This window comes from Hippocampus zosterae, chromosome 9 (genome assembly GCF_025434085.1).
Source record: "Hippocampus zosterae strain Florida chromosome 9, ASM2543408v3, whole genome shotgun sequence".
Taxonomy (NCBI): Eukaryota; Metazoa; Chordata; class Actinopteri; order Syngnathiformes; family Syngnathidae; genus Hippocampus; species Hippocampus zosterae.
In genome coordinates this window covers 8,445,740-8,462,630 of record NC_067459.1, presented here as the reverse complement: position 1 = coordinate 8,462,630, position 16,891 = coordinate 8,445,740, and the positions used below count along the sequence as shown (strand labels likewise).

The 16,891-nt window shown below is 42.8% G+C and overlaps 3 protein-coding genes across 3 annotated transcripts in view; 2 read left to right on the top strand and 1 right to left on the bottom strand.

The window, feature by feature from the left end:
- Positions 1-16,891, top strand: part of rps10 (ribosomal protein S10) — a 150,952-nt gene that overhangs the window by 93,101 nt on the left and 40,960 nt on the right. The gene's annotated exons all lie outside the window — the stretch shown is intronic.
- On the bottom strand, positions 3,098-5,554 carry snrpc (small nuclear ribonucleoprotein polypeptide C). Its single transcript, XM_052075325.1, has 6 exons — positions 5,422-5,554; positions 4,701-4,743; positions 4,507-4,615; positions 4,326-4,385; positions 3,629-3,733; positions 3,098-3,543 (listed from the first exon to the last, which is right to left on the bottom strand). Exons 1-6 carry the CDS (start codon positions 5,427-5,429, stop codon positions 3,425-3,427), a joined length of 444 nt encoding a protein of 147 aa, XP_051931285.1. The 5' UTR covers positions 5,430-5,554; the 3' UTR covers positions 3,098-3,424.
- ilrun (inflammation and lipid regulator with UBA-like and NBR1-like domains) lies at positions 5,990-15,611 on the top strand. Its single transcript, XM_052075275.1, has 5 exons — positions 5,990-6,306; positions 8,261-8,415; positions 9,655-9,852; positions 11,018-11,277; positions 14,496-15,611. Exons 1-5 carry the CDS (start codon positions 6,149-6,151, stop codon positions 14,529-14,531), a joined length of 807 nt encoding a protein of 268 aa, XP_051931235.1. The 5' UTR covers positions 5,990-6,148; the 3' UTR covers positions 14,532-15,611.

Genomic DNA, 16,891 nt, shown 5'->3' with positions numbered 1-16,891 from the left:
ACCCTTGTGACCCCCTGGTGGGCTGCCCACCAGCACAGGGGCACCTTGTGGACACTGGCTGTGATTCTCCTCCCTCACCTGCTGCTTCAGCTGCTGCTGCACAGAATGTTTTATAAATAAGCGTGTTAAATATTCATTTGTCAGCATCTGCAACCAAACGCAGACTGCTGACTTTTCCTAAAGTCACAAGGACCAGCCAAAAATTATGCAATAATTTTACAACTATGCATACATTGTTTGTTGTTGTTTTTTTTTTTTAGACACTTTCTCAAACGAATGAATGTACGGTATTGATCAACAGTTCACCCACAATCTCATTCCAATATACACACAAGAAGAAAAAAAAGCTGAAAGTCAACCTTGGGGGATGCCACCTTACAATGTATACGTTTATAGCGTTCACTTATTCCTTAAATTCCCTCATAGGATAAATAAACGCTCTGTTAATCCATCCATGGGCATCTTTTTCTCTTCTATCTTCTACTCTACCCGCAGAAGGCGCTTGACTGACATGTAATGAAAGCAGCAATACTTTATCTTAGTCGCCCTTTTCTGATTTTCATTTTTGGGTTTTATGGTTATCACTACACTTCTTACTTCCGCAAAGTCTGTCACTCCTTCGTAGGAAGAAAAGCATATTGAATATTCATCAAGACCTTTTCCCTTATGTCACGTGACAGACATGCACTTTCCATCAAATGTGCATGAATGTGTGGGTGGCGCTCAGTGACCATCACGTGACAGAGTCCATGTGCTGTCAGTCTCCAAAAGTACAGTGACAGATGTGGTGCAGGGGGTCCTCGGTATATGAAAGTGCACTCCTCCTCCCGTTTTCATAGGATTATTATACTCTTGACCTTCAAGTGTTTCTCATTAAAATGTTTACTGTAATCTTGACTTTACGATTGCGTTCCAGAGGTTCAAATGGTCACATGTAATTGAGTCAGGCCATTATAACTCTCTGGTGCCCTCTGTCGGTATATATTATCATTACTAATTGATTGTACTTTATACTGACGTACCGAATACAATATGAGTACAATTTTAATGCATTAAATACGACCGTGACAAGTGTTTACATTCTGCCCAGATGTTCAGAGAGTTTGATAGGTTGCCAGAGGACACTTGATAGAATAAAGAATAGGATTATATCCTGTGTGCATGTGTCATAAATGCTGCCTTCACAACAATGCCTATAATATGCAGTTTTGATTGAGTATTTAACAGTGTGTATTAATTTCTTTCTCTGTGACACATAATGATGAGAGCTCTATAATATCCCAGAAGTGTCAAACACGAAAACAGGGGTATCAAACATACGGCCCACGGGCCGGAACCGGCCCACAAGGATGTTCAATCACGCCCGCAGGATAATTAAAAAGTTTAAAAAATGCATTAAAAACACAGAATTAATATTTTTAATAAGGTGCAATTCATTGAGGATCCGCAAGGGGACACTGTTTTGATCAGAGAAGAAGACAACAGCAGCCTCATTCCGTCACTGAGACAGACCAATGACAGCAGACGCTATCAATAGTACTCTCACATTTACACATTTAATAGCACTCTCCTTAGTTTGTAAGGTGTAGGCAGGGATGACATTTAGATTTTATATGCATGTGTAAATGGTTTAAAACTTCCTTTCTTTATAAATCGCATTTAATCTTGAAGTGCATTACTATATTTTTTAATACCAATTACTTGTTAAAGTTTGTACAATCAGTGGGATCAGTTGCAATTCATATATGTGATTGATAAAAGTAAATTGCAAATTTGTCGAAGGAAATGTAAGGTGCTTCATGAAATGTTTTGTAAAAGACATGTTCATTAAATTTCAACATTTTCCTAATATTCTTGTGCTTCTTTATACCCAAACAAAGGAAAGACATATTGTTTTGGTTATTCATAGCAAAGTATGGTGTCATTTTAATGGTCCGTCCCACTTGACATCAACCGAGGCCGTATGTAGCCCACCATGTGAAATGAGTTTGACACCCCTGCACGAAGACATGGGGTCAAAAGTGACTAGCCACATCATTGAATGTCGCGATCGACTGGTAGCTCGCGGACTGGTTCCAAGTCGATCGCAAGGCATGAATGGGGGAAAAATAGATTTGGGTAACTGTGTGCGTGTTATTCATATTTTATATTTTGGTGTTGGTGTACACTGCACCCTCGGCATCCTATCAGTTTGGCTTGGAAAAAAAAGCCTTTAAAAAAGAAAAATAGCATGTCACATTTCACCGACAGTGACGCGTGACCTGTATCATGGGAAGTTGTTAGCTGCGTCGCGTGCCTCCGTGTCAGGTCTCTGAGATAGGCAGTGATTTCCTTTTCACAAACTCTTATCTAGTTATTGTTCTGTTTTGTGCACGTATACGCGCATGTGCGGTAAGGGCTAGGGGGAGATTTGCTGCTTGAAAAGTACATCTTCGGTCAAGTTTCCTGATCGATACGAAAATTGTACTTTTTAACAATCGTGTGGGATCGAAATTTTATTTCGTTCCCAACCCCAAATTTAAGAAACTAATTTCACTCACCAATGTCAAAACTAGTTATCAATTTGTTGTGCATAAGTGATACTGTGACCCGATAATAAAGATAAGAAACCTTTTATTAGTCTTCCAATGGAGAAATTCCCACTTCACAGCAGCAATGTTATGAAAGGGATAAGTAGAAGAACAAAATACAGGAGTTGGTGGAAAGGCAGCCACTCTCGCGGGCCCCATCTTGAAGTCAAAATAATCACTTGTCCTGCATGCACTTTGTTGTTTGAGGTAATTACAGATGAAAGAGGAGAGGATCAAAGTGTCATTTCACTAGTGGATCAGGGACATCTGCTACAAGCTAAGTTTTGAAATCTGCGATATGCTTTCAGTCGCAAGACTCGGTGCCCCACGGCAAAGATTAAGATATCCTTTATTTGGCCCGCAATGGGGAAATGTGCAAAACAGTTGAATTTAAAACCATTGTATCGATCATGTCAGTGTACATCACCACAAACTACAAAAAATTATAACAATTCTTTGTTAAAGTACCGGTACAGTATGTTTAGATATATTCATTTTGAAGATGAAAAGCAGAAGGGCAAAACATGGCTTTTTAAATGAATGCTTTATTTCTCAAAACATAGGAAAATAGGAAAAAAAAATTTTTTTGGGTAATAAAATGGTCAAAATAAAACTCGATGTTTAGGCAGGGGTGTCTGTAGTGAGGACACGAAAAGCACGAGAGAGACAAAATCTATCCAAGGTGAGGGTCTGGAATTAAGTAGAAATAAATACATTGACTGACAATACAGTACGTGGAACCTGTGGTTGGTTGAAACTTTGAATCGAATCAAACAGACTGGTGTCATAACTGTGCAGTCCCTCCTTGTGGCAAAAACACTTAACATCAGCAGCAAACAGCAGTGACGCCAGTATTATCTGTCTGGTCTCATCATGCCGGGCCGGACTGGCATCATCATGGGTCGAGGATGACGCATCATGTGAGGCGGGCCCGGCATCATCTGCATGGGAGCTCCCATTGGTGGCCGCATTCCTGCTCATGGACAAGTTGGGAAGTGTGAGTTACACCTTAAAATTGAAACACCCATTTACTTTAAAGAAAGTTGTAAAAGTCGTACCAGGCCCACCAGGCATCATTCCGTGAGGTGGGGGTCCCATCATGGGCATCATGGGAGGCCCAGTCATGGGCGGTGTGGGCAGCATGCCTGGACGTGGAGGACCACCTATGCCAAACCCAGATATTTTAATTAGACTTGCTTCTTGTGTTGCCATCCTCTCACGTCCTACACTGCAAGATCTTTGACGTTGAATGTGTGTGGCTTTAAGAGGTCTGGACTGCCCTGATGAGTAACACGTGCACACACACAACGTATGTGTGTGTGTGTGTGTGTGCGTGTATTTGGCTGTTAACCAGTGCATTGAATGCATTGGTGGCCATAGCAGCTTGTGTACAGATGTATTATTTTTTTAGCATTCTGTTAAAATCCTAAATCAAATGACGAAACAACTTAATCTGAAGTAATGGGAACAATTAAATATTGCCATGGTGTATCTTATTTGTGATGTGTCTTCATTGAAACAGCAGCACCGGTGGTGGTGGTGGCGGCAAAGGAAGTCCCATATTTTGTGTCAACACGGCAGTGCTAAAAACATCCAACACCAACAACCAATTTGTTACATTCTGTTTCTCAACTGGCTACCACGGTCATCAAGCAAAGTTTCTACTTCACTGTTAAAGAGAAAAAAGCATACACAGTTGCTATGTTTGAAAAAAACAAATGTGACATTTGCAAGGTTCATTCCATGCTGACTTACCAGGAGGGGGGGCACCTGCAAATGGCGTGGGAGGAATTTTTCCTTGTTGAAAAGCAGCCGCTGTTGGGGGGAAAAAATGGTGCGGGTGGGGGGTGAAATTTATATACAGCACCTCATCGTGTATATATTAAAAATGCCTTTCTGATGACACAACACAATCTTTAAACTCTAATCTGCTTACTGGTTTTATCAATGAGGCTCTGGGCCTGCTCCTCCATCCATTTCTGGTAGTAGTCCTTTACATTTTCTTTGTGTTTTCGACCACTACAGTGGGTCTTCCTCACTGATGGCTGACGAATCAGAGCAGAGAATATGGATTCAACAAACGTGCGGGTCTTTCTTTTTTAAATCGGAAAATCGTGCTGCTGTGCTTACCGAATCGTGCGTCAGGTAGGTGTCACAGTAGTCACAATAAAACCTGTGGATTAAGATCACAAAGAAATACATTTCACTTTTATTTCACTTCAACCAGTAGATCTGTGTATATTTTGGCTGGTTTACTGCGTTTTAAATAAAGGCTATTTATATTGCTCAAAGTTTTAAATTTACATTTAGGCTACAATATTACAATGAAAAAGCATGTACACACACTTGAGAATCATTTTGTCCGATTCCACCATTTTGGTTCTCATGCCTTAGTTGAAAGATATACGAAAAAAAACTTGGTTCAAGTAAAAATAATATAAATATTAACGAGAAACATGCTTGACAGGCATTTTTATCGGGTTCGATTTTCGCTCCAAATCGTACACACAGCGTGTGTTCCCGTCTAACTACGCAGCCAACAATACTACAACAACCCCCACTATACGCACGAAATGTAAGGCTACTAACAATGTATTTAGGGAAAATGAATAATTATTTAGCAATAATATTAGAAGTGACAAAATAGCCGAAACAATGCCTTCGCAACGAATTTGACTCCAGAAAATAGACGGAGCCGGAAAAATGCTTGAGGTGCCTCAAAAGAACATCGGTCGATAGATTTTGTCGTGTTCTAACCTTACCCTCAAATTGTAATAAATATGAACGTCTGTTTCAATGTTTGAACGCTTGGGAACACACACACAAAAAAAGAATATAAGAACTCACTCACTTCGGCATGTTTCAGAGGAGACGGCGGCCAAAAAGCGCCACTCAGGAGTTCGCAAGAAAGGTTCCGACCAGAAATGTGTTCCGTCCACATTATGTTCCGGCTTGAAATCGGTGGTTTAGATTCGGATAAATTATATTTTATTTGAAAATAAATACATAATAGTTCTACAATAAAAATAATGCACAAGTAGGCGGAATTTTAATTCCATTTTAAAAACAATTTTCGAAACAGTAATAAATGGAAATAAACAATATTAAATGGCTATTCCTTATGGAGTTAGCTCTGAACAGATATCCTAATTTATGGAAATTCGGCGTGGTCGCTGGAGAAAGGCCCAAGGATTGCTCATTAACTACTATACAACAAACAAATGATATATGGTGATGACAGATCGCTGTATCGCTTCCATATGAGCCTGTACCACATGAATCTGTTTTCACGTGTCAGGGGTTCCGCGGCAAAATAGAACAATTTGTGAACTCGAGAGATGGGCCAATCACAGGAGCGCTGCAAATAGCAACAGATGACGTCATCAGCCAGACGTGATTGGCGCGGGTGACGCGCTCGGCTGTTGCAACGTCAAACTTCGTCCCCCTTGTCGTGCCATGCGCATTGACGCTTGTTGTTGTGGCGGTGGAGCACCTTGTTATGGCTAGAAGAGGCCTCGGACCTGACTGAGAGAGGCTTCCCCCCACCCCTTACCCCGCCCTCCTCCCCCGCCACCCTCATGGAGGGCACGGACATGGACGTGGACGCGGAGCTCATGCAGAAGTTTAGCTGCATGGGCACCACGGACAAGGACGTCCTCATCACGGAGTTCCAGAGGCTACTGGGCTTCCAGCTCAACCCTGCCGGCTGCGCCTTCTTCCTGGACATGACCAACTGGTGAGTGCGGGGATGAGGGGGAGGGGGAGGGCCTGGGTGTGTTGTGATGTGTTGTGTCACTGGATGGCGAGTTAGCTGTCGATTTTAGCTTGTTAGCTCACGTTTGACGTGCTAATAAAATGGAGGCGACAGACAGCGCGAAGTTAGTTTCGGTTTATTTCAAGGCTCGTACGCGCTGTTAAAAGGCACATTTAGCACGTTAAACTGAAAGTTTGAAAGGTAATCACGTGCAAGTTCGCCGCCGAGTGTGTTTATTAAAGTCCCGTACGCCGTCCGCTTGAGCTAGCCCGCGCTCAGGGATACCACTCGCTCTACGTTACGTCAGTAACGCAACTCCGTGGGTGACGTCATCTGTCGTGACGCGTTGGCGGAAACCAAAAAAGTCGCAATTAAACAGAAAGAAATAAAACCAGGCCACCATCATTTGTAATGTGACGTACAACGAGAACAATTGCTGGACATTGAAAAAGAAACGAATGTAATCGGAGAGGAAGAACAGTAATTACAAAACAAACATGACGACTTTTGCCAGTGTTGGGTTTTCAAAGGAGGGGTTTTAAGCCTGGGCTATGACCTGACATTTTTGTTTCATGTCTATACAATATAATACAATACATGCTAATTTATATAGCGCTTTCACAACAGCGGCAGCCATAAGAAAGCGCTTAACAAAACAGTTAACATAAAGTAAAATAATAAACACAACACATAACATAAAACACGGACAGTCGTGCAGCCCTAACCACTTTTCTGTCACACGCTTTGTTGTTTGAAGCAGTTTGAGATGAAAGAGGAGAGAATCAAAGTGTCCTTTAACCAGTGGATCAGAGACGTCATGCTCAAAATGTGCACACGTCGGCTACAAGCTAAGTTTCAAAGTCAACAAGAAGCTTGTAGCATCCATTGACGAAAAAAAGAGATTGCTTCACTTCTCCTGTCCCATAGAAATCCATTTCAATTCCAAGCGCCGACTCTCAGTTCCAAATACACATCGGCGTTCTGCGCCGACGCTCCTCTCTCCTCATCCTCAACTTCAGCAGCCATTCATCCAGCCGCACCAACGCCGACTGTCCAACAGCGCCGACATCTTCATTGAACAAAACGGGGTTGTGAAAAATGCTGCCCATTACAGGTGCAAAAAACACAAGCTACCCAGGTCTGTCCAGCAGCGACAGTCTGGGTCGGGATTTGAAATTAGGCTTTCAACCAGGGCTGCGGTTAGTGTTTGCCAGTGTTCGTGTGTCAAGTATGTGTTAGGGTTTCAACTCGGGGTTAGATTTCAAAATGGGGTTGGGGATTCAAGATAGTTTTGATATTAAGATGTCAAGCCTTGATTCAAATGTACATTTTCTATGTCCCAAACATGGATTTAAAATTCTGATTTCAAGCATCAGGGTGTGAAACATAGGGCCTATGTTTGACATTAGAGTTTAAAACCAGGGTTGGTATTTCAAGACAAAGTTGGGCCTCCAGCCTGGGTTAAGGCTTTCAAACATGTGTTGGCATTTCAACTGCAAGTCTACTGTTACCGTTTCAAATGGAGGTTTCATACCAAGGTGGGGGTATCAAAGGTGAGAGTTTGAAGCGTGTGTTAATGTTTCAAACAGAGCTAGGGTTTCAACCTTGTGTTTGGGTTTTTTAATGGGTGTTTTATTCCGGTGTTAGGAATTAAAAGTTGAATTTCAAGCCAAAATTACTTTTTCTAAATGAGGTTTTAAGGCATCGTTATGGTGTGACAGTAGGGTTTCAAATTAAGGGTTCAAGGTAGGGTTTGCGCTTGCAACCAAGGTTAGGGTTTCAAATAGATTTAGGGTTTGCATTTTGAAGTACTTTTACGAGTCAGGGTTTGAAATTAGTGTTTCAAAGGTTGTACTGTCTTCCAAATCTGCTTGTGAAGCATGAAATCAATGCTGGCCCTGGCGCCATAATCATCTTTGACATCTTTTCCTACCAGGAACCTTCAGGCTGCCATAGGCGCATATTATGACTTTGAAAGTCCCAGCATCAACACACCATCCATGTCGTTTGTGGAAGATGTGACGATTGGAGAAGGCGAATCGGTCCCGCCGGACACGCCCTTCACAAAGACCTGGAGGATACAGAACTCGGGTACGAGACACGGTCATCACAACTGTTCAGTGTGATGCAGTAATATTGTTTTCGAATTGGACAACTCATATATCCTTGTGAATATTGTCTGTCTGCATGTGTTAGCGCATGGTTATCATTCAATGATCTGTTGTGTGAAGGGTTAAAAGACAGCAACAGCGATGATAGTTTCGTTGGCCCATCTGTGATGTTTTATATCGTATGTTAGCATTTAGCTAGCAGGCTTGTAAAATATTACAGATGTACCGTATTTTCACGACCATTCGGTGCACCGTGTTGTTGGGCGCAGTCTCAGTAAGGGGTGCTATTTCTGTATTTTACACATACACAAAACGCACTGTATTATTGGGCGCACCCGGGCATGGTAAAACATACGCCAGCTTAAACATACGGCATGCATGCACGCACACTAAAAACCCGTTTTAAAAAAGGCAACGTAAGCAAACCTGAGTTCGGTTGTACTTTATGTCGCCATTTTACAATGTACTCACGCAACCGATACCTGCTAGGGGCCTGCCTTTAGCCTCCTCTTACACGCCCACCCTTCACTCATTGGCGGACTTCCGCATGCCTGTCGTCACTCACTCCGCCTTTTCTCTATATAAACAGCATGTCAGCCAAAGGTGCTCTCAGTCAGGCTTTGGAACTCGGCGCATACACAGACTAGACGCTCTGCATTATAAGCCGTCCTGTCCATTTTGGAGAAAATTTAAGACTTTTAATGGCGCCTTATAGTCGTGAAAATACGGTAGTTTGACAGTCGAGTCAAGTCAAGTCAACAGTATTTATAGAGCACTTTCAAACAGCCATCGCTGCATACTAAGTGCAAACAAAGTGCATACAAAAACAGTACACCTCAACTGGCAGTGGAAATAAACAAGATAGAATTTCAACTTCAAGACAATGCTTGGGGTTTCAAAGTAAGGTCTTAAGCCAGGGTCAGCATTTTAAAATGTGGTTTCAAATTGGATTTGTAAGTAAGGGGTTGAGTTTCAAACAAGGTTTAGGATTTATTTACAATTTCTCCTTCCACCCGCTTAATTAAAATATTGTTGAAGGAAACAGGAAAACAAAAACTTTTTAAGGTGTATTTAGCAAGCGCAACCACAAACAGCACTTTTTTTTGTCATTGTTTATTGTTCAGGTCAGTGGCAGTGGCAGTCACTCACTTGCTGTCATAAACTGAAAAGGAAATGTCTTCAAACATGATGTCAAACATGTGTCCACTCACTGCTGCAGGCGTGGAGTCATGGCCGCCGGGCGTGTGCCTCAAGTACATCGGCGGCGACCAGTTCGGTCACATCAACACGGTCATGGTGAAGTCTCTTGAGCCTCAAGAAGTGGCCGACGTCAGTGTGCAGATGAGGAGTCCCTCCTCGCCCGGCATGTACCAAGGCCAGTGGAGGATGTGCACCGCCGCCGGCTTGTTCTACGGAGGTACAGTGTAGTGGGGAGGTATTTAGAAATGAAGTACCCATTATTGGATATACGGCTGGGCGATACGGTTGAAAACGATATCACAACATAAATATTTATCAGTTGATATTGGTACATATTGATTATTATTCTTGTATAAAAAATTCCTCAAAATAAAGGCTTGGAGGAAAAAGCAATTAGTAGTCAACTTATTTTGAAATATAATATTTCACCATAAGAGGTTAACATTTAAAATGCTTTTTTCATTGTTTTATAAGTTAGTCTGTCTGAAATATTGTTTTTCCAAACGTTAAAAATTATGTCATGATGTTCAAGTTGGCGTTTTAAACTCGTGTTAAGATTTCAAGCCAGGCTGAGGAATGTAAAGTTGGGTTGCTCGCCAGTGTTAGGACTTTAAATGTAGGGTTTCATGTCAGGGTTATTTACAGTGTCAAGCTGAGGTTAGAAATTTAATGAAGGGTTTCCAGTCAGGGTTTGGTTTCAAACTCGAATTGAGGTTTGAAATGAAGGTTTCAATCAAGGGTTAGGGTTTAAAATTAGACTTTAAGACAGGTTTTCACTGTGTCGTGATTGCAAATTTTGGATATTGCTCTAAATTTGAATTTTAAGTCTTGGTTAGGGTTCCATCTTGGAGTTTCAAGTGTGGGTTCGGGTTTGAACAAGTGTTGGCGTTTAGAATGAAGGTTTTAATATAGGGTTACGGTTTCCATATAGGGTTTCTAGCAGTGGTTCGTGTTTCAAGCCTGAATTAGTTTCAAGCAATGGGTAAACTTTAATGTTACAGTCTTAAGTCAGGGCTCTAGTGTTACGGTATGGTCTCTATCAAGAATTGCGATGTTGAACTCCAGTTGGAGTTTCAAAGTACAGTTTTAAGAAAGGGTGGTGATTTCAAATAAGGATTGAAACCCTGAGTTAGGCTATCAAACAAGGTTTGTGGTCTGTAATTGGGCTTTCAAGCATTTTTCTTTTTGGGTTTCTTTTTAGGATTTAATGGAGGCATTTTAGTAACTCATGAAGTTTTGTCAGATTTTCCAGCCATCTTAACTGCAACATTCGCCGCTACTTCGAATACGTGCTCAATAATAATGTCGCCGATACAAAATTCATGTAGATGGCATGGATGGCGTTTGTCATGTCAAGTGAACCACGCGCCGTTTGCGTTCAGATGTGATCTGGGTGATCCTGAGCGTGGAAGTGGGCGGCCTCCTGGGCGTCACGCAACAGCTGTCGTCCTTCGAGACAGAGTTCAACACGCAGCCTCAGCGTGACTTGCAGGGCGACTTCAACCCCTTCGCCTCGCCGCAGAAGAACAAGAGAGACTCTGACGGCAGTGAAGGCTGCACCGAGAACACCGCGACTCATAATATCGCCAACAGGACGTCCAATGGCCTGCAGACCAATCTGACGTCTGTCACACGTGGACAGGTACTCTTTGAGCTGTGTCTTTGAAATCTATGTTTCTGTTCGACTATTGTATTGAATTGAATTAAATACAACTTTATTGTCAAATGTGCTGTACGTATGTGCAATATACAGCACAGATCGAATTTCTTCCCTCTTAACATAAAACAAGAGGAGCCGCAGCGGGCGTCCGCGCCGCCATCAAAAGAAAAGTTCACAAAAAATGACTAAATAATACAAGACAACACATGAGACACAGACAGTTGTGCAATCTTAACCACTTTCCTGCATACACTTTGTTGTCTGAAGCAGTTATAAATGAGAAGAGGAGCGAATCAAAGTGCCCTTTTCACCAGTGGATCAAAGACATCATGCTGCAATGTGCACACGTCTGCTACAAGTTAAGCTTGAAAGCAACAGGAAGCTGTTGCATCCATTAACGAAAAAGAGAGATTGGCTCTCTTCTCCTGTCCCATGTAAATCCGCTTCAATTCCAAGTTGCGACTCCCAGTTGCACATACGCACGCATCTGCACTCGGCGCTGACGCTCCTTTCTTCTCATCGTCGGCTCCTCAATCCATGCATCCATGCAGCCGCGGACTGTCCATCAGTACCGACCTTTTCGCTGAACAAAGCGGGGTTGTGAAAATGCTGCCTACTTCAAGCGCAAGACATAAGCGCCGCGGGGATGTCCAGCAACAACAGTCAAATGGCGTTGACATTCCTCCCAATCAAAAAATCAGTGCTGGTACGCGTGTGCTGCCGAGAAGGCGCAACCACCAAGCACAGATTCTTCTTCTTTGACGAAAAATGCTGAAAACAGTCCACATCAGGTCCACGCGACGTAACAACAACAACACCATGTTGAGGCTGATGAATAAAAAATAACAATCATAATAATAATAATAATTAAATGATGTGAAGGAAAATTACTGCGATTAGTACTGCGATTTATCCATTTGTGTTCATATTGTATTTAATTGAAAGATTTTTTTTTTCTCTTTCTCCTTTCTTCTTTCTACATACATTCTTGCTGCTGGAGGCTGTAAATTTCCCCATTGTGGGACGAATAAAGGATATCTTATCTTATCTTATGTGGCAAAACAAAGACAACAAAAAACGCAAGGCTCTTGAAGAGCACTTGCCGACGGCTGCCTATTCGGGCGCCATCTTGGAAAAAATACATATATATTTATTTATTGTATTATTTGTAGTGTATGCCCCTATTTTCTAAATCCAGTTAGTTTTTCATCAAATACATAATACCTGAGAGAGAAATGCAGAAGTTTGCATGTGTAGCGTTGCGCGACTGTGTACTGTAGGTGCACTTGAGATCAAAAATAATTATCTTGAGTTGAGTCTAATGAGCAATGGGAACAAGTGCCATAAATACAGCCATGTCTGCAGTGCGACACCCGTCTCCGTTTATGGCTAACAACTCACATCGCTGGCGATGGATGACAGCCGCTATCCCTGGAGGACACCAACTTCAGCTCCTCGCGATCTCCCAAACACGTAACAAATGGGTTTCCAAAGGCCACACTGCTGCGTGAGTGTACAAGCTCACCAGTGAATTTGCCTTCTGTGACCCCAAGAGAGACCGAAGATGTATTCACATAAGCCCTGTTTGGTCTACCTTAAATAAACCAGGGTTCGTTTTCCACGTTGGTCTAGACCCTATATGCAGGTGTGAATACACACAAAACGAATCCTGGGGCAGATCAAACACCCGCTCCAAGACAAGGTGCTATCGGTGTGCTTCAAATGGACTTGATGTTGATCATACGTGATCCTTCGTCCTTGGTTTAGCCGACAGACTCTGTTCCAAAATTTAGAAATGTAGCGTTGCAAAACCTGCATTGAAAGAGCTGCTCTTGACACTTCAAATCAACTCTAATAACAGCACAGAGCAAAAATGCAGCACGTAGCAACTGCATGTTTTCCTTCATTTCTGGCTTTGCATTACGCCTTTGTCATTTGTGTCCAATAGGAGTACCGATAAAGGTAAGATCGGGCTCGGGTCGGGTCGGGCCTTAAAATGTCAATCGGGTCGGGTCGGGCTTCTCTCTCGCTGACCCCCCCGAGGCCGTCAATAGTTTTGGCCACGAGAGACCGTGGTTCGCAAAAAAACAGAAGTCGCCTCATCACAACACATACTGTATAAACTCTTGCAATGACAATTCGAAGAACTCCTTCCTGCCTCTGTCTATGATCCACCCACCATTATTCTTTTTTGTTTCTCTGCTTCTCTCTCTTATAGCGCCGCGCTCGATTCTTAAGAAAGTACTGCTGCGGTGGTTTACGGCCCAATTTTCAACCCGTCAAAATGACGGACGGCCTTATATTTCCCCGTCCACTCTTAAAAAAACATCCTTCAATGATTTTGAAAGTTGTCGGTTAATGTAACCTCTTCAGAAACTGAAATATAAAAGATGTAAATGTTTGTACAGTCTGGTTTAACTGAGATTTCGTTCCAAAAGACAGGCTTTGTTATCAGAAATCACCCCTCCTCCTGCCGAGTCCTCACAAATAAAATATGAAATGTCGGGTTTCCTTCGGGGTCGGGCCTGCAAATCAAGCTAAGGGATCGGGCTCGGGCCGGGTCGGGCTTAAATACCCTCGGGCCGGTTTGGGTCGGGCTTGATTTTTTTTAGGACCGATCTTAGCTCTAAGTAGCTGTGTTTACAGAATATAGTTCACTTGTGAAAAGTCACAGTGTGAATACGACGCGCACCAAGCAAAAAATAAAAATATAAAAAGTCAGCTCTTTTTTTTTTGTTGTCCAAACAAGCAGACCACAGGACTTTTCTGATGTTAATACACCCTGAGACAAGTTCTAGGATGCTACTGTGAATCTTGCTGCGTTTGGCATTGTTTGAGGGCAAAAACAGCTTCTACTGGTGTTAAGAGTATGTAAAGGTTTCGATGAGTGTGACTTCATTCTTTGCAACTATCCCTTGTAATAACGTCGAGACTCACGGCCAATATACATGCAAATTTGTTTTTACTGCTAAATTTAGCTTTTGAAACTTTTAATAAGGTATGCTTTGTAATCCGGACATTACGGTACACCAAAATACTCAGAGGTATTTGTATTGTATATCCTTTATCTTCTTCTGTCCCTTCAGTTTATTGATCTGTTATGGCAGTCTTTCTCTTCCATTTGTTGTGATTGTATTCCACTGACCCCGGTGATAAAATGTACATCTTAATCATGTTTATCTGTTTGTGTGTTTCTTCAGGGTGTTCATGGACCATATCCTTTTGGACAGAGCTAGAATGGCTCTCACCTCTGGGAGTCCTCAAAGGGGAGCGCCGGAAGAACTGTTGTTTTCCAACAACTCTCCACAAATGCCCCCTTCGCCCGCGGACGGCGGCGGTGGCCAAACGTCCTGCCCGCACGCGTCCGCGCTTGTTCCAGATAGATTTTTTTCTTTTTTTTTCTTTGTTATTTCAAGCATCCGGGTCATCTGCACACCGCACACTCTGGCCATCGCTCGGACGTCCTGACACGATTTCGGCCTTGAGAAGGCCGCGCGTTCACCTGGATTCCCTTCATGCTCACGTATCCGATTAGTTCAAGGCTTACCTTACTTCACCTTTCCCGGCCGTCGATTGCATCTTAAATCCCCTCGTAGGCAAACTCTCTCAAAGACAAAAGTGCATCTGGTCTCACGGAGGGGCCGGGCTGCGGCATCATGGGACAATGTGCGAGTGCCATTGTTTGTTTTTAGGGTGGGCTTTCCAAAGCGTGCCGATGTCATGAGAAAGGTTTGAAAAAGCCATGTGGGGAAAAAAATATATATATTTTGCCTGGTGAGTGGTTGAATTTTTCCACATTCGTGTGTTTTTGCTCAGTGTGTGCATTTGTGCGTGCATGCGTGTTGCATTTAAGTGACAAAAGAAAGGGTGTGTGCTTGTGTACCATTTGAAGAATGCTCCAAACCTGCTCATGAATCATCCACGTTATTTATTTGTACTCTTGGTCAGCAGATGGTGCTAAAAATCAAACTAAAATCTCAAGTGCGTGCGTGCGTTCCAAAAAGGTGACGCCGATTCCGCTTTGAGGGGGATTCGGCGCTCAAGTTCTGTTACTGCTGTTTGCACAAACATGATTTCCAATGGCTAATGGTGATTTTTTTAAAAATGATTTTTAGGGGACGTTGGGGGGGCTTGTGGAACGCAACGCAGCGCATCTTCATCCCACCCCGGCCTCCCCAAAAGGTTTGTATTGTTCACAGCTTTAAGGAGGTTTAACACGCACCAAATGGTCCTCACTAAAGTGACTTTTATCATCGTTCTGTCAGAGGCTTGGAAAGTGTATTTTTGAATGGAGAATAAAATGGGAAAAGTTGTCATGCTGTCTTGCAGGATCTTTGTCGAGTTCCCAACATGTCACTTTTGACTTAATTAGCTTGCATTCTCTATTGGTAAACCTTTTAGGATATCGATAATAGAAGTAACAATTAGCTTGGAGTCATTTTGGAGAATTTTGATTGATCAAAAAAAAATTGAAATGAAAAGTATTTTTTAATCCCAGCATTCATTCTAAAATACTTTTTTTGAAATGTGCTTCTCTGATATTCAACTTTTTCTCTAAAATAATTTCAATATAGAACTTATTTTTATATAGACATACACATATTTTCAGATCCGCTTAATCCTCAAGGGTCTGGGGGGTGCTGCAGCCTATCCCCGCTTTCTTTGGGCATTAAGCGGGGGACACCCTGAACCAGTTGCCAGCCAATCGCAGGACACAGAGAGAGCAACAACCATGCGAGAACACTCACACCTCGGGACAATTTAGAGTGTTCCATTAAACTGCAACACATGTTTTTGGATTGTGGGAAGAAAGCAGAGTACCCGGAGAAAACCTACGCAGGCACGCAGAGAACATGCCAACTCCACACAGTCAGGCCGGAGCTACTTTTGAACCCTGCACCTCTGCACTGTGAGGCCGACACGTTAACCAGTAGGTCACCAAGCCGCCACGCTCCAAACAAAATGTCCAAAATGTTTGGGCAGCTATTTTAAAGATTGAGATAAAGCAAGGTGTTCTGGGAAATAAAGTGCCGTTCTGTCATCAGATTAAACACTTTCAATGTTTTTTCCCATTTGGGTGTCCCCCGCCTACTGCCCGAAGACAGCTGGGATAGGCTCCAGCACCCTAGTGTGGATCAAGCGGCTCGGAAGATGAATGAATGAATGAATGCATCGATACTTTCAACACGAAGAATCCACTTACTTTTGCTTTGCAGGTCGCTGGATGACGTCATGCGATGAGCTTGTTCACATGAAACACGCCACAAAAGTTGTGTTCCAAAGTCCACGAAATGAAGTATTTCCAAAATATCGCGCCGTTGTCGATCCAAAGGTGCCGAGGAAAACCAAGCGGTCCTTTGACGGCGTTCGAAAACAACAAGCCAATGTCCGTTCTTCCTCTTGCTCCTCCAACAGCGGCACACCAGCGAGCACGAATTGCCACCGTGTGTCGCGGGCCGTCTTTCGATCCTCTTACGGAGCAACTTTTTTTGACTTATGTAGCGGCAACTTACTATCCTTTTGTCGCTACGTCAGCAGGGCATGTAGGTTTTTGACTCGTGTTTTTCTTCGACGGGCTTTTCCTTTCCACGGCGAC

Bases quoted from the DNA above. Each gene is read 5' to 3' on its own strand.
- snrpc (XM_052075325.1), bottom strand. The intron at 3,734-4,325 runs GTAAGTCAGCAT...GGTTTGGCATAG, and splicing joins TGCAGGTGCCCCCCCTCCTG to GTGGTCCTCCACGTCCAGGC. The intron at 3,544-3,628 runs GTACGACTTTTA...GTCCATGAGCAG, and splicing joins AATGATGCCTGGTGGGCCTG to GAATGCGGCCACCAATGGGA.
- ilrun (XM_052075275.1), top strand. From the start codon at position 6,149: ATGGAGGGCACGGACATGGACGTGGACGCGGAGCTCATGCAGAAGTTT. The intron at 8,416-9,654 runs GTACGAGACACG...TCACTGCTGCAG, and splicing joins CTGGAGGATACAGAACTCGG to GCGTGGAGTCATGGCCGCCG. The intron at 9,853-11,017 runs GTACAGTGTAGT...GTTTGCGTTCAG, and splicing joins CGCCGGCTTGTTCTACGGAG to ATGTGATCTGGGTGATCCTG.